This window comes from Pocillopora damicornis, chromosome 12 (genome assembly GCF_964200805.1).
Source record: "Pocillopora damicornis chromosome 12, jaPocDami1.2, whole genome shotgun sequence".
Taxonomy (NCBI): Eukaryota; Metazoa; Cnidaria; class Anthozoa; order Scleractinia; family Pocilloporidae; genus Pocillopora; species Pocillopora damicornis.
The window spans coordinates 15,122,344-15,140,947 of record NC_142681.1 but is presented as its reverse complement, the minus strand read 5'-3'; the positions used below and the strand labels follow the sequence as shown (position 1 = coordinate 15,140,947).

At 41.1% G+C, this 18,604-nt stretch overlaps 1 protein-coding gene and 1 pseudogene across 1 annotated transcript; one reads left to right on the top strand and one right to left on the bottom strand.

The window, feature by feature from the left end:
* The first annotated feature begins 1,088 nt into the window (after positions 1-1,088).
* Positions 1,089-13,557, top strand: LOC113681244 (ATP-binding cassette sub-family C member 4). Its single transcript, XM_089188834.1, has 8 exons — positions 1,089-1,481; positions 1,569-1,642; positions 6,267-6,807; positions 7,310-7,692; positions 8,057-9,405; positions 9,998-10,568; positions 11,712-11,848; positions 12,295-13,557. Exons 3-8 carry the CDS (start codon positions 6,277-6,279, stop codon positions 13,161-13,163), a joined length of 3,840 nt encoding a protein of 1,279 aa, XP_089044960.1. The 5' UTR covers positions 1,089-1,481; positions 1,569-1,642; positions 6,267-6,276; the 3' UTR covers positions 13,164-13,557.
* A 3,480-nt stretch (positions 13,558-17,037) lies between these two features.
* On the bottom strand, positions 17,038-18,188 carry LOC149036684 (uncharacterized; annotated as a pseudogene).
* Between the last annotated feature and the right edge of the window lie 416 nt (positions 18,189-18,604).

Genomic DNA, 18,604 nt, shown 5'->3' with positions numbered 1-18,604 from the left:
CCTGTTCACATGGAGGTGGGGGACTCCAGGTAGGTAAGGCAACCCGCCTAAGTGGGGTAACCCGCCCGAGGTAACCCGCTTAATCAGGCTGCGCGGTCTGCGGCAAGGGTAACCTTCTCAGGTCACAACTTGCCATGTAAATGTCTCATGTTCACGTTTAATTTGCAAGCTCTCCAACAATGCAACCTCTAGAAACTTCACTTCAGGAGTCCTGGGTTATAAGATTGCATGTGAACGCGTGCTATTTTTCGAGCACGGCTGGGCGGATTACTTACGTAAACAGGCCTTTAATTGAGTAACGTAGACATGCCATGAGGTAGCTCCAACACATTAAGAAAGCCCAAGTTAAAAAAATGAATCAAACGAGTATAAACAATGCTCCATAGAATAAAAGGGTGCATTCCTTTGGGATGATCCGGACCAGGATTTTTGATTCGAGATCACTCGAATCATGCTTCAGCGGGATGGTATTTAGCATCAGTTACCGCAAGAGAAGGTGTGAAATCTTAGATTGTGCTAGAGAGGAATAGACTCGAGCAGTTAAAAAAAAAAGAATAAAACAGAGTTGGTCTATTATTAGTAAACAAAGCCAGATTTATAAAGAGGAATACCTCGTGCTATTCGCATTGATCAGAATGCATAAGGAATGATCAGGAAGGTACATGGTTGAGTGCATCTTTTGTTTTCTTTGACCACATTCGTGGCAATTTCTGTAAAAATCCAATACATGTACAGTTCTCGGATAAATACATCAATAGTAAAAACGATCGATTGCCTTTGGTTTCCAGTTGCGTTTTAAAAATAGTTTGGGGTTAGACAAAATCTGTCTCGAAATTTCTTTTTTCTTTTAAAAAACATATCAAGCGAAACCACGAAATAATTTACAAAGATTATCTCACTATTGATTTGCATCGTTTTGTTGACGCCGATGCGTGACGGCATGAGGCTGTTTGCTCTCGCGTGGATTTGAGACCCGTCAAACGTTTATCTCCCAGAATCAATGTTAGTAGTATTTTTGAGCGAGTTTTTGTAAACAAAGTGGTCTATTATGGCAAAACTTGGCGTTTTTCTGTCGTTTTCCATAATACTCCTATTGTGTGGAACCTGTATCAAGCGGTCAACCTGTTTCAAGCGGTAACCCCGTGGGTAACCACTAAATACTGGTTCGACTCGGTATCTTAAATTGCGAATTCGCTGCGTTAAGATTTTACAGAAGTATGCAAGCTGTATTTTGATGCCTGATTCATGAACAGAAAACATGACACGATCCGTCAAGCGTGAACATTACTTATGCAATGTAAACAACACGCAAGGAAGAAACACGTGATTACTGAGTGAATCAACTCTTTCTCATAGTTGCTGGTTTGGTTACATACAGCTGAACTCAGTGATCAAATGATAAACTACTCGTAATCTTGTGCGTAGCTCACTTATAAAGATTCTATACTCAATATCCAGCCGATGTAAGGAGGACAAGGAGAGTGAGTAAAAACTGACGGGAAATAAATTCATTCGGAACTTCATTCAACCGCAAACAATAAAAAACAGTGCTGTCGCTTTCGTCCTAGCAAGCGTCATTCCAGAGAGGGATCTTTACGCACACAAAGTTAAATGCGGAGTCTGCAAAGTTGGCTTGCTCTTGGTAAGTTTGTTATCATAAAAATTTTTTGAAGAGCCCTCGCCATAATGGAAATTATAGTCACATGCATTTATCAAAGGAATTAATTAGCGTGCAGAAAGTTACGGGTCTTCAAGGTGCTTTGTTTCTGTGTTTGTGCATTGAATATACTTCACTCTCAAAGTGCATCCCAGCACCAGGGAGCACAATGATATCTATGGTATGACGGGAAAACCTTAGGAAAAGCGTGGGGTGAGCTATAATCGCTCCCATGGAAAGCAGTGATACCTCAGAACAAAGGGAAAACTGACGTCTGGAGGCTTATGTCACTTTTGAGGAACACTTTTGTTTTAAATTATTCTTATGCTAGGTTAAGAGTTCCGAATCTGTGCAAGTCAAGTTAAGTGCGATTGAAATTAAGGTCCATTTTACTATTCTCCTAGAAAATTGTGGAGAGGACCTTAGACTTCTAACGAATGATTTGTCAAACTTATTAAGAACGAAAGAATCTATGGCGCGGAACTATTCAGATAATGCGGGTATCAGTGGCCATCCCGTGGGGTCGACCCCCGGGCAACCCAAGGGCAACCCACGGGCTTAGCAGGGGATTTGTAGCAAAGGCATGCCCCGCACGCGGGGCATTAGAGCGCTTTTGCGTTTTTGGCAAAATACCCTGGGGCCATACCCACGGGATTTGCACGTAATGGGAGTAAGAAACGACCTGATCTCAGTTATTTTTGCTTTCCTACAAGGCCCAATGAGCGTTAGAAGTGGGAGGTTTTCTGTAAGCGAGCGGATAAAAAATTCAAGACACTCGGCGATCCAAGAATCTGTTCATTGCATTTTAAGGAAAGCGACATCGAGATTTCAATTTCATACGGTTAGTTCGCATTCGAAGCGTCTTGCCGATATGAAGAGACAGTGTGATGAACAACCGCAAGCCAAGAAAGTTTGCCCCAGAAAGCTCGAATTTGAGGACTCCATAGAGACTTGTGTGGATTTTAGTGCTGATGTGGCTTCAGTAAACCATGATCACTCGTACTTTTGCATCGAGGAACAGGCAACACCGACTATATGTTGCCCAGGTTGCTCCAGGGGTGGGGGTATTTGTCCCAATTTTTTGCCCTACCCGAGGGGCTTTAGCATGTATTTGTCACGGCAGCTGTGACAAATGCCCCTGGGTGCCCGGGGGTCGACCCTTCGGGATGGCCGCTGATACCCGCATAACAACTGAAGTTGAAAATTTCGATATGAACCAATAATTAAAGTCATGCTGCGGTCCATTCTTCATTGGACAAAATTTCCAGAAAAAAATTCCAAATTATTTCTAAACGAAAAAAAGAAAAAAAACAGAACGAATGATTTCCGCTCACACTACATTGGTCGTCAACGGCGGCAGAGACATCTGAATGGACCTTAAATGCATACTTAATTAACCCGCCAAAAAATTGAAAGAGCATTGATGTTATCTTTTTCACTAGCTCGGAGAATTTGTCCACCGAAAAACCAAGTTAACATTTCGAATCGCTTGATATTTCTTAACAGACATCTGATACTCTTAAGAGGTTTCAAGGAACCATTTAGTGGCACTTTGGAGAAAATTTCTGACTGCCGGGTATTTAGGCTTTTCGAGACCGTACCCGGCAGTCTGAACAGAAACGTTGACAACCAAGCGATATTAAAGTACGCTCAAGCTCGAAGAATTTGTCCACTAAAAGACCAAATTAATTTTTGGAATCGCTTGATATTTCTAAGCAAACATCTGATATTCCCAAGAAGTTTGAAAGAACATTAATTTTGGTGGAAATTCTGTGAAAAAATTCTGACTGCCGGGCATTTAGTTTCCTCTAGACCGTGTCCGGTCCAAATCTGCTCGCGGATATGGACCCTTCTTCGCAGATTTGGACCACCCTGCCAAACTTTTCCTTTTAAGTATCGTTTGTATCATATTTGGTAACCAATTCTATTTGCAAGCTTTTGTCGATGTTCTTTTCAATCAAAACACAACATTCCTCAATAAAGCTAAAGAAAAACAGCCATTTCGTTCCAATTCTGCCGCATTTATTAAAGCGAGTCGTGCAGTATACGCAAGAATCGATTGCGAACAAACTACTGCATTCGAACTACTGAAAATGTTACAATAAATCTTTGCTTCTCCTGATGCGAATCAACCTTGATACGAAACGTCATGACAATAGTGGAGACTATTGCGTCCAGTCACAAAAATAACTTTGTCTGATTTTTTAATTAAATAACATTAAACAGTTTCTGAAGAAGAACGAAGTAGCTACTCCTACTACAAGTCGTTCGTAAAGCCTATGATAAGAAAAAATGTTTCTATTCTGAACTATTAGAACTCTCAGCTTATTTTCAAATGCAAATCAACATTTATGTCTACGTCTCAACAAAAGTGGAGACTACCACATCGAGCTCAATCTTGTTTTCTGATTTTAACGATTACTAACTGTTAAGGGATCCGAAATAACACCTTAACAATTACGAAGACGTCCACTCGCTCTCCGGTGCAGTCTTAAATCCCTTGCAGCTCACATGCAATCATTCCTCGCACAACTCGCACTGTACCACGTTGTCTTGACACTCAGGCATTGGACAATAACAAAATAAATTAGTGTCACAAGTTTGTCTCCTTGAATCTAGCGGTGTTCGACTGTCGCTGAAAAGGTTCAAACGACTTTTCTCCAGACGTTAAGCTTAGTCAAAAAAATTTGCCTGGATGGTAGACAGTAATGAACAACAAACGAGTACCTTTTTTATTTCTGCTCCCGCTTTCCGCCTTCAGATAGTTCCCGCTTCCCGCCCTCTCTCCCCCCTGTTCACCCGTCCCTCTGTCTTCTTCTATTCTAGAATACTGATTAAATATCATCCAAAAATATAATTTGGAAATCATTTTCGGGGAACCTATTGAGAAATTAGTTTTTCGGCTGCTGGCACAAAGAATGAGACGAACGAGTCATCTGATGAGTGTAAAATGAAGAGGATCATAGAGTGTTGAGTTCCTTTCCTGACCAGTTCGCTTTATGTTCCTAACTCCTCCCCACTTTGTCTTTTATCCTCTGCCGCCATTCAAATTCGCCCCTACTCTTACCCAGTCTGCATGGTCGGCAGTCTGCGTCTGATTATGACCATGTATCCGGAGATGCATGAGCTTTGTGTTTCGTATAAGGTACTCTCTGTTGCGTAACTTGTTTTGTTAAAACTTTTGCTGATTCCTTTGTCACAGTACAAGGTACTCTCTGTTACCAGGAGTCCATTACTTCGTTTGCTGGGACTTAAGTTGTGATCTTGTCATTTTCAAGGACAAATGATAGAAGTTGATATTGCATGTTAATCATTTTGTGGAATATGTTTTTGTTCTTATGGACTTTCTCTGCCTAAGGAAATTGTCGATAATCATTGTAGATCGCAACGCCTTACATTCTTTTTCGTTTATTGTTCTTGTGCAAGAGTGTTAATTGTAGTAAAATTTTGTGTGCGCTTTCTTTGTGTCATTGCGTAACGTTGCGTAACGTAGCGCGTATTTAACCGTATTGTTCATCGTAGTTTGGGGCAGTTTTGCAGTGTAGTTTCGTCGAGTGTGGTTTCGTATATTTGTTCTTTTCGCTTCATGCAGTTTGTTCGCCACTAGGCAGGATCTATAACATCGCAACAAATGTAAGTTTTGTATCATGTAGTTTTCTTCGTTGTAGCTTTCCTTGTGTATTTAGTCTAGTTTATATTGTAATAGTTTTCGTTCGCTGTTTTATTTGCAGTTTTAACCGTACCGTGTCGTTTCGTTCCGCGTTAAAAATTGCGCTGGAATTAGTTAGTATTAGTCGCCAGTGGCAGTTACAATCATATACATTAATCAGGTCAGGCTTGTCAATCCCTCGAACTGGTTTTGGCTCTCCATACGAAGGAAAAGAAATTGTTCAAATTTGTCTTAGAAAAGACAGAGAGTGTTTTGAAACTGTTTTATAAAAAACTGGCTTCCTGACCGATGAAACCCATTCAGTTTCTGTGGTTTCTCAGGTCTCAAGATCTCGTGTGTGATTAATTACAATTATTGATTTATTTTTGTGACTAATAAGTTTGTCATGTATGCTACGAGTTCTTGCTTAGAGGAGACAAAAAGGAAAGCGGGATGGCGAAAAAATTGTGGAAACTCAATTCGGAATGAAAAGTTGGTTCCATGCCGCTTCCTCAAATAATTGCAAGATATTGTTCACCCGTTATTTGGTTCCTATTTAAAGGAAACGTGGAGCTCAACAGGCTCACCTAAGCAAGGGGATCAATTTTGGCCGGCCGTGCGCAAATTTCCCGCGCAAAATTTTAAACAAAACAAGGGTTGCAACCGCTGTCACGCAAACTATGCCAAGAAAATTAAACGTTCATAAAAAGTAGAGAACGGAAAACTCGACACTCTTCGAGCACAAAGCTTATTTAATGACGATTATTTACCATTTTGTTTTAGGCTGTATCATTTTAGGCTATATAAAAGTCATGAGGTTCTACAAAACACCGTGACTTATTCGATTTTATGTAAGTTTACAACTCTTAGAGGGCAAGTTGGTTCTGAAATCTTAGAACAACAAGCGAAGAAATTTGACCATCGTGTTGAACATGCTAATAATGGCTAAGTATTTTGTAGGTCTCAAGTGATGGCATCTAAAGGCGGTTACAGGAAAATCTCTGGTGAAGAAGATAAAAAAGTCAGTTTTGTATCTTCTCTTTTTTATCGTTGGATGAACGGGGTCCTAAAGGAGGGCAGTCAAAGACCTTTGGATCAAAATGACTTTTTACCCTTGTCAGACGAGAACTCTGGCCGTTTTGTCACCGACAAGCTTAAAAAAATCTGGGAGAGCGAGAAACATCGTTGCAAGATGAATGGGAAAAGGCCCAAACTTTGGAAAAGCGTGTTTGATATGCTTTCTGCCAAAGATGTTATCATCATTTTGATGGGGAATATATTGTGTACAACTTCTCGCCTTCTCTTTCCACTGTTCCTCGGGTATCTTGTTTCTAAGCTTATGTCAACTGAGGCAGAGAATACTTATCGGCTCTACGCCTGCGCATTAGCTATGTGTCTCAATGGTTTGATCGGTGGTCTTGGTATGCACCAGGAAAGCTACAGATGTGAAATATTGGGGATCAAAATAGGAAGCGCCCTGAGGGGACTGGTGTACCAAAAGGTAGGCACGATCCTAAAGAGTATTATATGCACTTGTCATAGGCTCAACTGATTTTTCTAATACCCTAAACACCCCAAACTAAGCCGAAAAACACCTTTATCTATCCGATCTAGAAATAATTTTTCCAGAAATCTGATCGATTGTAACCAGCTTATGCCATATGGAGACCCTGAAGGAGAGGGTAATTGAACATCATCGCTGGTGCTTCTGCGAGAGCAAGCAATCCCGCTCACCAACAAAAAAAATCGAAGAAACAAACAGTTATTCAGCCTGCAGTTAACGGGGAAGTAGGCTACAGAAACACAACAAATAAGGCTACGCTTCTTAGCGAGATTCAAAATGGCGCCTTAGTTGTGGCTCTTTTTCAAATTTAAAGATAATTTGGTAGAGTTTTGTTTACTCTCGTCTCGAAACGCAGGAACGGATGTCTTAATGCTGTAGATTAAAATCATATGGTTTAAGGAACATACTTCTCTAATGTCTAATCTGTACTCTCTTTCAGACACTTCTACTCAGCAAGCAGACGTTACTGAAATTCACTGCAGGACGTTTACTCGACCTGATATCCAATGATGTTAAAAGAATGGAAGAAGAGACAGTCAAGTTTTTTGTCTCAGCCGTTTTCGCAGTCCTTGCTTATGTAGGGGCAATATTCCTTATCTACAATTTGATTGGCTGGCAGGCTGTTATGGGTGTGTTCCTTCTTTGTGTTCTTATGCCGTACTTTGCCGTCTTGTCCTATGCTAATGCTAAGCTGCGCTTGCGCACAGCTACAGTGTCCGATCAGCGAATCTCCCTAATGAATCAAGTAGTTTCCGGGATCCGCGCAGTCAAAACGCATGCGTGGGAGGACGAATATGGACGAAAGATAAGAGATGTAAGAAGGTAAGGTAAATTGTCAGTTTTCATCAGAAGTAGGCTAAAACAACTATCTTTATTCATCCCCTTGATTGTTGACCTAAATTATTCAAAATCCACAAATATGTTTTGTCTCCACTGAGAGCTTTATTAGCTAAGCAGTTCAAACAAAAAAAAGTGTCTCATTGAGTCTAACTTGACTTCAGTTGGTATTATTTCTCATACGCTGTCGTGGGTTCGCAAAAGACGCACTTTCACAAAGAAGTGAACGATGAGGAAGGGTGCGCTTGCTGCCCGCTCGCCTCCTTTATATTTCAAATTAGAGAGAACACAGAGGACGAATTGGTTCGACAGAATGCCCACATAACTGATGAACAACTTTTATCTGCAGAAATGAAATCAGCGTCATTTCGAAGAGGACAGCCATTCAGTCAAGTATTGATGCCTTGTTATACAGTGCAACGCCACTGGCCACTCTGGCGTCAGTAATTATTATGGTGCTTACAGGCCAGACCCTCACGCCCGCCAATGTTTTCATGCTGCTGTCGTTTATGGGTGTTATAAAATTTAGTGGTATGGTGAACATGACATCAGGTTTAATGGTAACGTATGACGCCTACGTTTCGCTCGGAAGAATCGAAGAATTCCTTCTTCTGGAAAATCTGTTGCAAGCCTCGGAGAGTGATGTAAGCAACGAGCCTCAACAAAAAGCGAAAAGTACCGCAACTTACCTAAGTCGCAGTTACTTGAAAAAAAAAGAGGAAAATACGGAGAAAGTTTCCCTCTCTCGTGAGTCCAGAGAATTAGGGCCTACTATATTATGTGTGTCAAATTTAAGCTACGCAAAAACGCATCATGAATGTGAATTTATTCTTGAGGATATCAACTTCTTTGCACCTTCAAAGAGTTTAACAGTCATCACCGGCCCGGTTGGAAGTGGTAAGTCTACTCTGCTCTCAGCGATCGCTGGTGAAATTTGGAACACCATTGGGACGATTGATTATCAAGGGTCTGTCATTTACTTGCCTCAGACTGCTTGGGTGTTTTCGGGAACGGTAAAAGAAAACATTCTGTTTGGTCAACCCTTCGAGGAGTCCAAGTACGAAATAATAATCGACGTCTGCGCTCTGAAAGAAGACTTTCAGCGGTTACCTGATGGTGACCAAACAGTTGTTGGAGAACGCGGAGAGGTTCTGAGTGGAGGACAACAGGCGAGAGTAAGTTTAGCTCGTGCAGTTTATTCTGACGGAGATATTTATCTATTGGATGATCCACTGAGTGCTGTCGATTTTAAAGTTGGCCAACACATCTTTAACAAGTGTATCAAAGATCTACTTGGCGATAAAATCGTTCTGTTTGCCTCTCATCAGCAACAGCACATGGAAAACGCTGATGAAGTGATTGTGTTGTACAAAGGGCGTGTCCTCGATAAGGGACGCTTTACTGAGCTGCAAGAAAAAGGTGTAATCAATTCAACTGTTGACCCGCTCTATAAAGCAGCTCTGAAGGACAAAACAGACTCATCTGAGCCGTTCTGCTGGGAAGATAAGGAGGAACACGATGATGCTGAAAACTGCCAGATAATACATCCCCTGACCAATGAGGCGAAGAGTTTGGAGATAGCACAGGAGGATCGGGGAATCGGAGTTGTGACCTCCAGGCTTTATTGGGACTATTTCAGAAGTGGAGCACATCCTTTGATGCTAACTGGAATGGCTGGTTTAAGTCTCATTACTCAAGGTAAACTTATTGTTTGAGTGAGTTACAAACCTTGGGTCAGGCTCTAACAAGGGAAACAGCAACCTTTTTTCTATATTTCGTTTCTTCCATTCTTTTATTCTGTTTCGTGCAAATCATTTCACAATGGCTATGCTTTTAACCAAGAATAAACGTTCTTTTTAGATTAGCAGGTAGCGTTTAGAGACACTGCACAAATTTCTGACCATGTTTCCGATATCTCACTTACTCGTACAAGCGCGAGGCAAGCGCGAGTGAATGGAGAGTTATGCGCGAAAGGAAGAGCTGGTGTTTTTCTCCTCGCGTTTGCCTTACCATGCCTCCACTCGCATGAAAAGGTCGAAAAACCACTCGCTCTACAGACTAACTCTTCGAGACCAAAAGCAGTTTTTTTTAATAATATTTATGTGTGACATGGTTGACTGCCTCATCTATTCTGTGACGTTGTGGTACTTGCATAAAAATCCCCAAGACGTTAACGGTAGTAGGTAATTCAGGCGAGTTGTGTCTAGGCCCAAGAAATCTTACAATGTTTAACTAAGTGATCATACAAAAGTACATTTCAACCACTGCATTTTAATGGTATTTCTTTCAGCCATCATAGTTGCTCCAGACTTGTGGCTTTCGTTTCTTGCAAAACTAAACCCAGAGGATCAGAATAACAAGACTTATCTATCTGTCTTCGCCTGTCTGGTTGGCGCGTGTTTTATATTTACTATCGTTCGGGCTTACGGATTCTTCCATGTTTGTCTGAAGTGCGCCGAGCATCTTCACGATAAAATGGTTGTGGCCATTTTACAAGCACCTGTCCTGTTCTTTGATTCTAATCCAGTGGGAAGAATCCTAAATCGTTTCTCCAATGATATTGGCTGCGTAGATGAGATGTTACCCAAAACATTCCTGGCGGCAATGCAGATGCTCTTGGTGATATTTGGCCAAATTCTGGTAACAGTTGTCACAAATGTTTGGCTGATGTTTCTTGTTGTTCCAATTTCCATGTTGGTCGTTTTTCTATCCAATTATTACTTGAAGACTGCCAGAGAACTAAAGAGGTTAGAGTCGATATCCCGAAGCCCAGTGTTCGCTCATTTTTCGGAGACCCTGATAGGATTGGACACGATTCGTACGAGAGGAAGACAGACAGATTTTGTGGATGCACTCTACAGGTATGTCAAAGTGTGGTGTGGTATCGGAGCCGATAAATGCACAGGGCAATAGTGACTCATAGTCGCTCGTTTTCTGTGAGCTATTTTTTTAAATTTGCCGGCAATACGCGAAATGGCATCACGTGTCTTTTGTAATCCTATCCGGTACGTGCTGAGACACTGGTCAGCAAGTGGACCTTTCGGTACGAGGCACGGTGGCGAAACGAAGCAATCCGAAAGAGGCACGAGGGTTTACTACCAGTTGTGAGACTACAGTAATTGTTCTGTGCGGTTTTCATCCTTCTGATAGGATTTCATCAGTCGCATAATATGAACCGTCAATCAACAAGATCGCGTGACGTAGAAATTTCACAATTAGTCGAAACTATGACAAATGTATGAAACGTATAAGCGATGTTAGTTTCTTTCTCTAATTTTGTCACAGTTTTGATCAATTGGTAAGAGAACGTCATGTCGTGCAATTCTGCCTTTAATAATACTCGTGAAAAAAAGTCAGACTCCCGCCTCGCAGTCGTCCCCTTTTGTTAATCACTCGTATGATTACTGGCCGAATTGGACTTCACTCAGTCCTATTACCATTATGAGTTTAATTAACAGGAGATACAGACGAGTGCCACTCATCTTCTCCTTCTGATTAATGTTATACTTAGCATACAAGAAGTAGTTGTGATAGTGAACAATTAAGAACTGGTCTGTTTTTGGCGAATTTACATTTTTAATGAAAATTATTCATATCGTCAAGAAACTCGGCTCTAGCGGCTCTCACTTCATCTGGACGAATGGAGCATACCTAAGAGTGAGATGTGGTTACGCAAGTGATCTTTCGGATTACTTAGCAAGAAGCTTACGGATGTTCCTTGGAGAGTAACATCTTTATTTATTTATTTATTTTATAATAACAAGCCAATCAAAACAAAAGAAAAGATCACAAGTAGTGACAGAGGACTTAACTCAAAAACAAGGAAACGGCATTGAACACTGAGAAACGCGTTCGACCAATAGGCAGTTGGTTTTGCGTAAGTTTGCTGGACCAATCACCAATCAAAGTAATACAAAGCTGATACAACCCGGTTTATTTTCGACAGTCAACTAAAAAATAACTCCATTATTAAAACTTATTGTGATAAAAACTTGTTCCCTCAGATATCAAGATGTTCATAATCAGGCGTATATTATGGTGATGGCCAGCGGTAGGTGGCTCGGTGCACGTTTGGATTGTCTCGCTTCCTTGTTAGTCGGTGCAGTTGCTCTGGCTGCAATCTTGGTATCTCAAGATGCCGGTAAGCTCAAGATTCTTAGTAACATTTTTGAGTCTTTTTATGTAAAGTAAGAATCTATATAGTCGTGTATTAACACAGCAGGAACAACTGAATAATAAAATAAGTGTGACTATACGTGCTCTCTCATGAACGGGTGGTTTCTAAACACGACAGAAACGTGAGAGTCAACTCGGGTGGCTTAAGTGCAGAGCAAAATATCAAGTGTCTTCTATGATTCAAAACAGGAAAATTGTGTTGATAACTCCTCTGCACCTACGAAGCTTAGAGTCAAAACAACGATACTGAGAAAGATGTAAAAAAGACGCTTTATTTATTCCTTCCCATTAAGTGACTGCCTGGACTAGGCTAGGTAACCTAGCTTTGTAAAGCTTTCGTTATATATTTTGAGCTATCGAGAGAAAACAAGTCCGGAATTTATAGACTCAAGTTCTAATTTTTCTTTTCAGCTTACGCTGGTCTCGCTCTTGTTTACGTCATCCAAACTCTGAGCGCGACTCAATACGCTGTTAGAAAAACGTCTGAAGTGGAAAACTACATGACGTCAGTTGAGCGAGTTATGACCTACACCCGACTCGATAAGGAGCCTGGATACGAAGAAGAACGAACACCGCCAAAAGACTGGCCTCGGAGAGGAAGTATTGTGTTGAGAGATGTATCATTGACGTACTACCCGGGGGGACCTCGAGTGCTGAAAAACATCAATCTTAGCATCAAAGGAGGAGCAAAGATTGGAGTTGCCGGCCGTACGGGAGCTGGGAAGTCATCTTTTGTAGCAGCTCTCATGCGCATGCCTGATGCTGATGGAAAGATAATCATCGACGATGTTCCAGTTAAAGAGATAGGCCTCCAACAAGCCCGACGAGGTATCTCGGTTCTTGGTCAAAGTCCTGTTCTTTTTAGCGGATCTTTAAGGAAAAATCTCGATATTTTAGACAAGTTTGAAGACGCTGAATTATGGCAGGCTTTAGAGGATGTGCAACTGAAAGATTTTGTCGAGAGGCTCGAGACCAAGCTGGATCACGAACTGCTGGAACATGGTGCTAATGTGAGTGTTGGAGAGCGGCAGTTAATTTGCTTGGCTCGTGTGCTGCTACAGAGAAGTAAAATCGTCGTCTTGGACGAGCCAACTGCGCATGTTGACCCAGACACAGAGGAAACGATTTGGAATGTAGTACGGGACAAACTGAAGGAGTCGACTGTCATCACTATAGCTCACCGTTTGAACACGATAAAAGACTGCGAGAAGATTTTGGTCTTGAAAGATGGAAAAGTTAAAGGGTTTGACAATTTTGACTCAATAATGAACATTGAGTGAGATGTGGTCTAAGGTTGAAATACCTCGAAGGTCACGCAGGTGTGATCCTGCAGAGCTCAAGATATTATACATTTTATAATCTTTTCCAGAGCTGGCATTTGATGTTATTGCTCGCGGTTTTGGCTCCTTTATACTCCTATGCATCTTTAAAATCTCTCCCGCTGTCATGTTTCAGGGTGTTACGCAATGTTCATTTTGCCGTGGGTCTGTTCAGTATTAGATCACAGATGGAGTCATAATGTGGTAAGAACAGAAAAACCTGCACACTAGGCGCAGGCGAGCGTGTCACTGATGTTCCAACTGCTCTATGATGTCCTCTGTGATATATTAATGAACAGACCCACCGTAGCATAGATTATATTTGTTTTATGTAATAAACAAAGCTAATTTTTTTCATGTGGACGTCACTTATCCGTCTGTCCCTCAATTGATCATAAGTAAAAGACCAATGGAGATGCCCTGGGAACGAATTACGAGCGCCACTTACCACCCAACGCAATGCGCACATGAAACGAGATAACAGTTTATTCAGAAATAGGATATCCAGATTTAGGGTCCGATATCAGAGAGTAACAGGTTGTCATGTCAACATTCTCTTTGGGTATAAATTTAGATCTCCTCGGATGAGCATGTCAGCATTCACGTTGGGTATAAATTAAGATCTTATCGGACAAGCGGAAAGAATGAGAAAAGATGCAGGTCTACGTGATAGCGGCACAGATTTTTTAAAGTCCATATAAGATAAACAGTAACTCTAATATATAGATTTAGCCAAGCCTAAAAGCGGAGCTCTCGTCAATTTTTTTTCCCAGCCCTTCATTATTCTGAGTAAAAACTGTAATAAAACTCCTTAGCACTGGCTGTAGAAGAGTCTCTTCCAAGGAAATTAGGGACCAGTCTGGGGGTTGGTTAGGGGGGAACCATTGACGAGGTCTGGAACATGGGGACGATGTTCTCACAACTTGCAAGGCGATCAACACGCGCGCTAGTCAGCGGTATCTTCAAACAGCTTAGGACCTTCGTCGTTGTTCCTGATGTTTTGAGCAAATTTTCGAAGATTAGGGAATGTTTTCTTCTTCAGATGAGGTGTATGATGTCAGCATCAGTCGAAATTATATTCTATTGAGCGTGACTTATAATTGACTTGGGAAATTGAGCCAAAATCGAAAGAAACGACGGTAAACTACTTTGCGTTAAGACGATTGGTCGATTGAAGAGTGAGAACAGCGAGTCAGTAAAACACTACGGCTGAATCGTACGGGCTTCTCTCGTATCTTCTCTTGAAGTTGCCAGGTATGACTGCTTACCCCACCGTTTTTCCGTAACGTTTTAGTCTCCTCTGTTCAGCGTAAAAAATTGAAAAGAGAAGTAATTTTCAACTCGTGTTTGAGCCTTCGAAATTTTGATGCACACCTCAAAAGCATAACAAATAAATTTCAAGTTTCTATTTATTTAGTTTAGGTTAGCGAGGTAAAATTGAATAAAAAGGACGACAGGTTCAAGAAATTTTCACAAACAATTTATAAGGTTAATTTACGTGGAACAATCACCTTCGTGTACAAATTAGACCAGGTTTGTACTGATAATGCACAAAAAAACTATCTGTGATAAGAGGGCAGGCTTTCCTTTTTTCATTCAAAGATATACTGAAGTTATCATCTTTCCACAAGCTCAGTGGAAAGTGAGAGTAAATGAAACCGATAGTGACTATGTTATTTGAATAAATATCCAGAGGGGGATAAAAAGTAAGATATGGTCCACACAAGTCTCTTATTTTTATTTTTTGACCTATAAAGCTGAGGCGTTTATATTCTTGCTTTGTGCATTATGTGGACGCCAATTAATTTAACTTTCATGCGTTAAAATACAAAAAATGTTCTCTTTATCTATGTGCCCTAAACATTACAGGGGAGGAGGCAGGTCAAAGTAAAAACATGAATCAAAATAACAGGGCCCCCGTTAATTTCAGTCCTAATTAAAGGAGGATCCTTGCTTCTCCAGATTTCCAACCCTTTAAAACTCACATATCGTGTGACCAATTCCTTATATTAGTGTTTAGTTTGGGTATGAGCATTGGAAAGAAACAGAATGCATTAATAAAAGCTTGAGCAAGAGTATTTAATGCAATCTAAATAATAATATTACATGTTACAAAGTGGTAACTTACACAGCAAAATTATGTAATCATACAATTCCAAACAAAAGAAGTCAGGTTATCACTTGCTTCAACTTCGAGGGCTTAAGGAACAGAGAAATAGATATGGCAAACAGTTACAATTAATACAAAGTTGAAAGCTCGAAAGCTAAAAGATATACTTTACAATCATCACGCCCTATGCATCATAGCAAAGAAAGGGTCGATTACCACCATAACTTCTCTCAAATGTTCATGCTTATAGGAAATCGTTAATTTGTGTCTACTGACACAAATGAATTTTTCTAAAGTTATCTCATAGCATATGACTGTACAGGTCAAGAAAGTTCCTGCGTGGAGACTGACATTTCAATTACCTCAGCAAACTGTAATCATCAGAATTGCAAGCCAAGGACGTGTTTATCAAGTGCTCAAGTTTCCAAATTAGTCACCTAATTGTCACAATGGAGTTCACTCCTTTTGGAGGCTATCGTCAGCTTGATCATCCTGTTACATGTGGAAAAATATAAGATTACTCACATAATCAAATAATTACCTGAATTAACAGTTATATATTTTTGAATAATCTGCTTCCTTGAATTGTGCTCCAGAAATAGTAAATGGTATTGAAAAGATAGGAAGAAAGTTCTTAAAACATTCTATGTTAAATAAAACTTTGTTACGAATGTTAATTGCGACGGCAATCAAAACATCTGTGAAGCCATAATAACAATTACCTTTCCATGTAAACAAACCATAATGAAGCATGACATAATCTCACCCAGTTGGAATGTAGAATCCAAAATCTAATTACCGTAAAGCCCCGCAGATAAGCCGCACCCGCAGATAAGCCGCACCCGCAGATAAGCCGCACCCGCAGATAAGCCGCACCCTGAATTTAGCTGCTCAAATTTTGGAAAAAAAGTCTTTTAAAAGAAATCAAAAGAAATCCAAAGTCGAGTCTTAAGAAGTCTTCTTCATCCACTGTTCATCGAACGTGAACTCACTTTCAACATTGCAACGGAAAACACTTCAAGTTTTACCCACAATTTTAGCAATTCAATATAATGAACGTCGTTTCTACTAACTTTGACATATGATTGATCTTTTTCTGGTATTTGTTGATAAGAATTTCTTCATTCAACACAGTTTTTCCATAGAATTTTGCATTACAACAAGAACATGGGCGCAACAGTCGAAGCTTAATAACCAGGCATTAGATCAGATAAGCCGCACCCCCAATTTCCTCATGGGGACTCAGAATTGTTTCTTTGTCCCACGCTTGTGACAAGACGAAAAAACATCTTTCTTAATTCTTTACCGAGCTCATAACTTACCATCTCTACTATTTCTATCTAAAAACAGTATGCTATGGGCATTGCTGATCCTAGCAGTATGCAGGACGCGTGCCATATGAACTTCGTAATAGACCTTTCTCACCGTAGAGTCTCTGTGGCTCAGTGGTAGGGCACGGGAGCGCAGATCCGAAAGTCTGAGGTTCGATTCCTCATGGGGACTCAGAATTTCTTCTTTGTCCCACGCTCGTGATAAGACGAAAAAACATCTTTCTTAATCACATAAATTGTATGGCAGACAGTAAAGAGAATTACTCATGAAATCTTGAAAGTTAAAGGGTTCTGTAATCATATGTACCAGGAAGACAGCAAATAAATGTAACACCCTCTAGTAAAGTGTTTTTATGTACAATGAAGTTTCAAACTCATTGAAATTAAGTTGACGTCATGATTCAGATTTTAGTTTAAGAAATGTGTAATATCTCTTTACAAGGATGAAAACAGCGGAAACCGGACTCCCCATGGTGGCGCCGTCTTTTTGCTCGTAAATCAATCCGTTATACTGGAAGTAGGTGGATCTCAGTACGAGGGTCAAAAGGTCAGCGATCGGTGCAGGCGTTAGCGTGGTGCGGTCTGCAAAGCAAGGGCCATTCTCGAGTTTCTGCAGTGCGGCTTGTACAGCAGCGTCGATAGGAACGTTGGTAAACAGCGACTCTACGTTGAAAGATACCATGATCTCATTGTCTAGGGTCGTCTCATTGCTGACGATGGATACGAAGCGAGCTGAATTGGTTACCGTATGCTCTGAGTTTCCTGTTAAAGAAGACAAGATGTTGGCTAGGCAAGAGGATAAATCATATGCAAAGGTGTTTAGGCACGACACAATAGGTCTTAGCGGTACATCAGCCTAATGAATCTTCAGTAAACCGTTGATTCTCGGTGGCTGTTTGTGTAGGGGTCTGATCTTGTTGCAAACGGCGTCTGATAGATATCCGCCTCGCTTCAAGGTAAGCAGCTTTTCTGACAACTTGCAGGTCAGACAGTCTGTCGGATCTTTATTGAGGAGCTGGTACGGTCCGTTCTCAATAAGCGTAGACATCTTAGCTCGGTAGGTGTCGGTATCCATGACTACGCTAGCGCGCCCTTTGTCTACTAGGAGAACCATGATGGACTCGTCTTCTTTCAGGCTTTTAAGTGCATCTCGCATCTCTTTCGTGATGTTAGCCCTGGTGGTTCTGCCTGTTGAAGAGTTCCGTTAACAGCTCTTCTGACAGTATCTGCTTGTTCGGCGTCGAGTTGTCTTACGGCTGCTTCGACCTTGGCAATGATCTCTGTGGCAGGAATATTCGCAGGAGTTACGGCGAAGTTCAGTCCTTTCTTCAGTAGGGCTTTCTCGGCATCGCTAAGGGACCTAGAAGATAAATTAATAACCCAGTTAGTTTCGTCAACATACGATGTATCAACCGGTGACACAGCCGCCTGTATCCACGTGTAGCCAGGCTACGTGGACGATACCTTTACCATCTTGAATCGCGGAAACGTGTATGACTTCTTACAGCATCTAAACAACCAGCAGCCTTCCATCCGCTTCACCATGGAGACAGAGAATGACAAAAAACTCGCCTTCCTAGACACCGAAGTTCTAAGAGAACGTGACGGCCGCCTCACCGCCAGCGTACACAGGAAGGCCACGCACACCGATCAATACTTAGCGTATGACTCACACCACCCTCAATCAGTAAAACGCGGTATTGTTAAGTGCCTTTACGAGCGCGCCAAACGTCTTGTCATCTCCAAGGAGAAAAAAACATCTGTCATCTGTTCTGGTTTCTAATGAATATCCTTTTTTCTTTCTTGCAGAAACTTACTAAGACAGGGAAACCAAACAACAGTGCCGAACAAGCCAACGAGTTCAAAGCTACTGCGGTTTTACCTCATGTCAAAGGTCTGTCCGAACAGCTTCGCCGTTGCTTACAACAACAAGGCGTACGCGCTGTTTTCAAGTCGGAGAC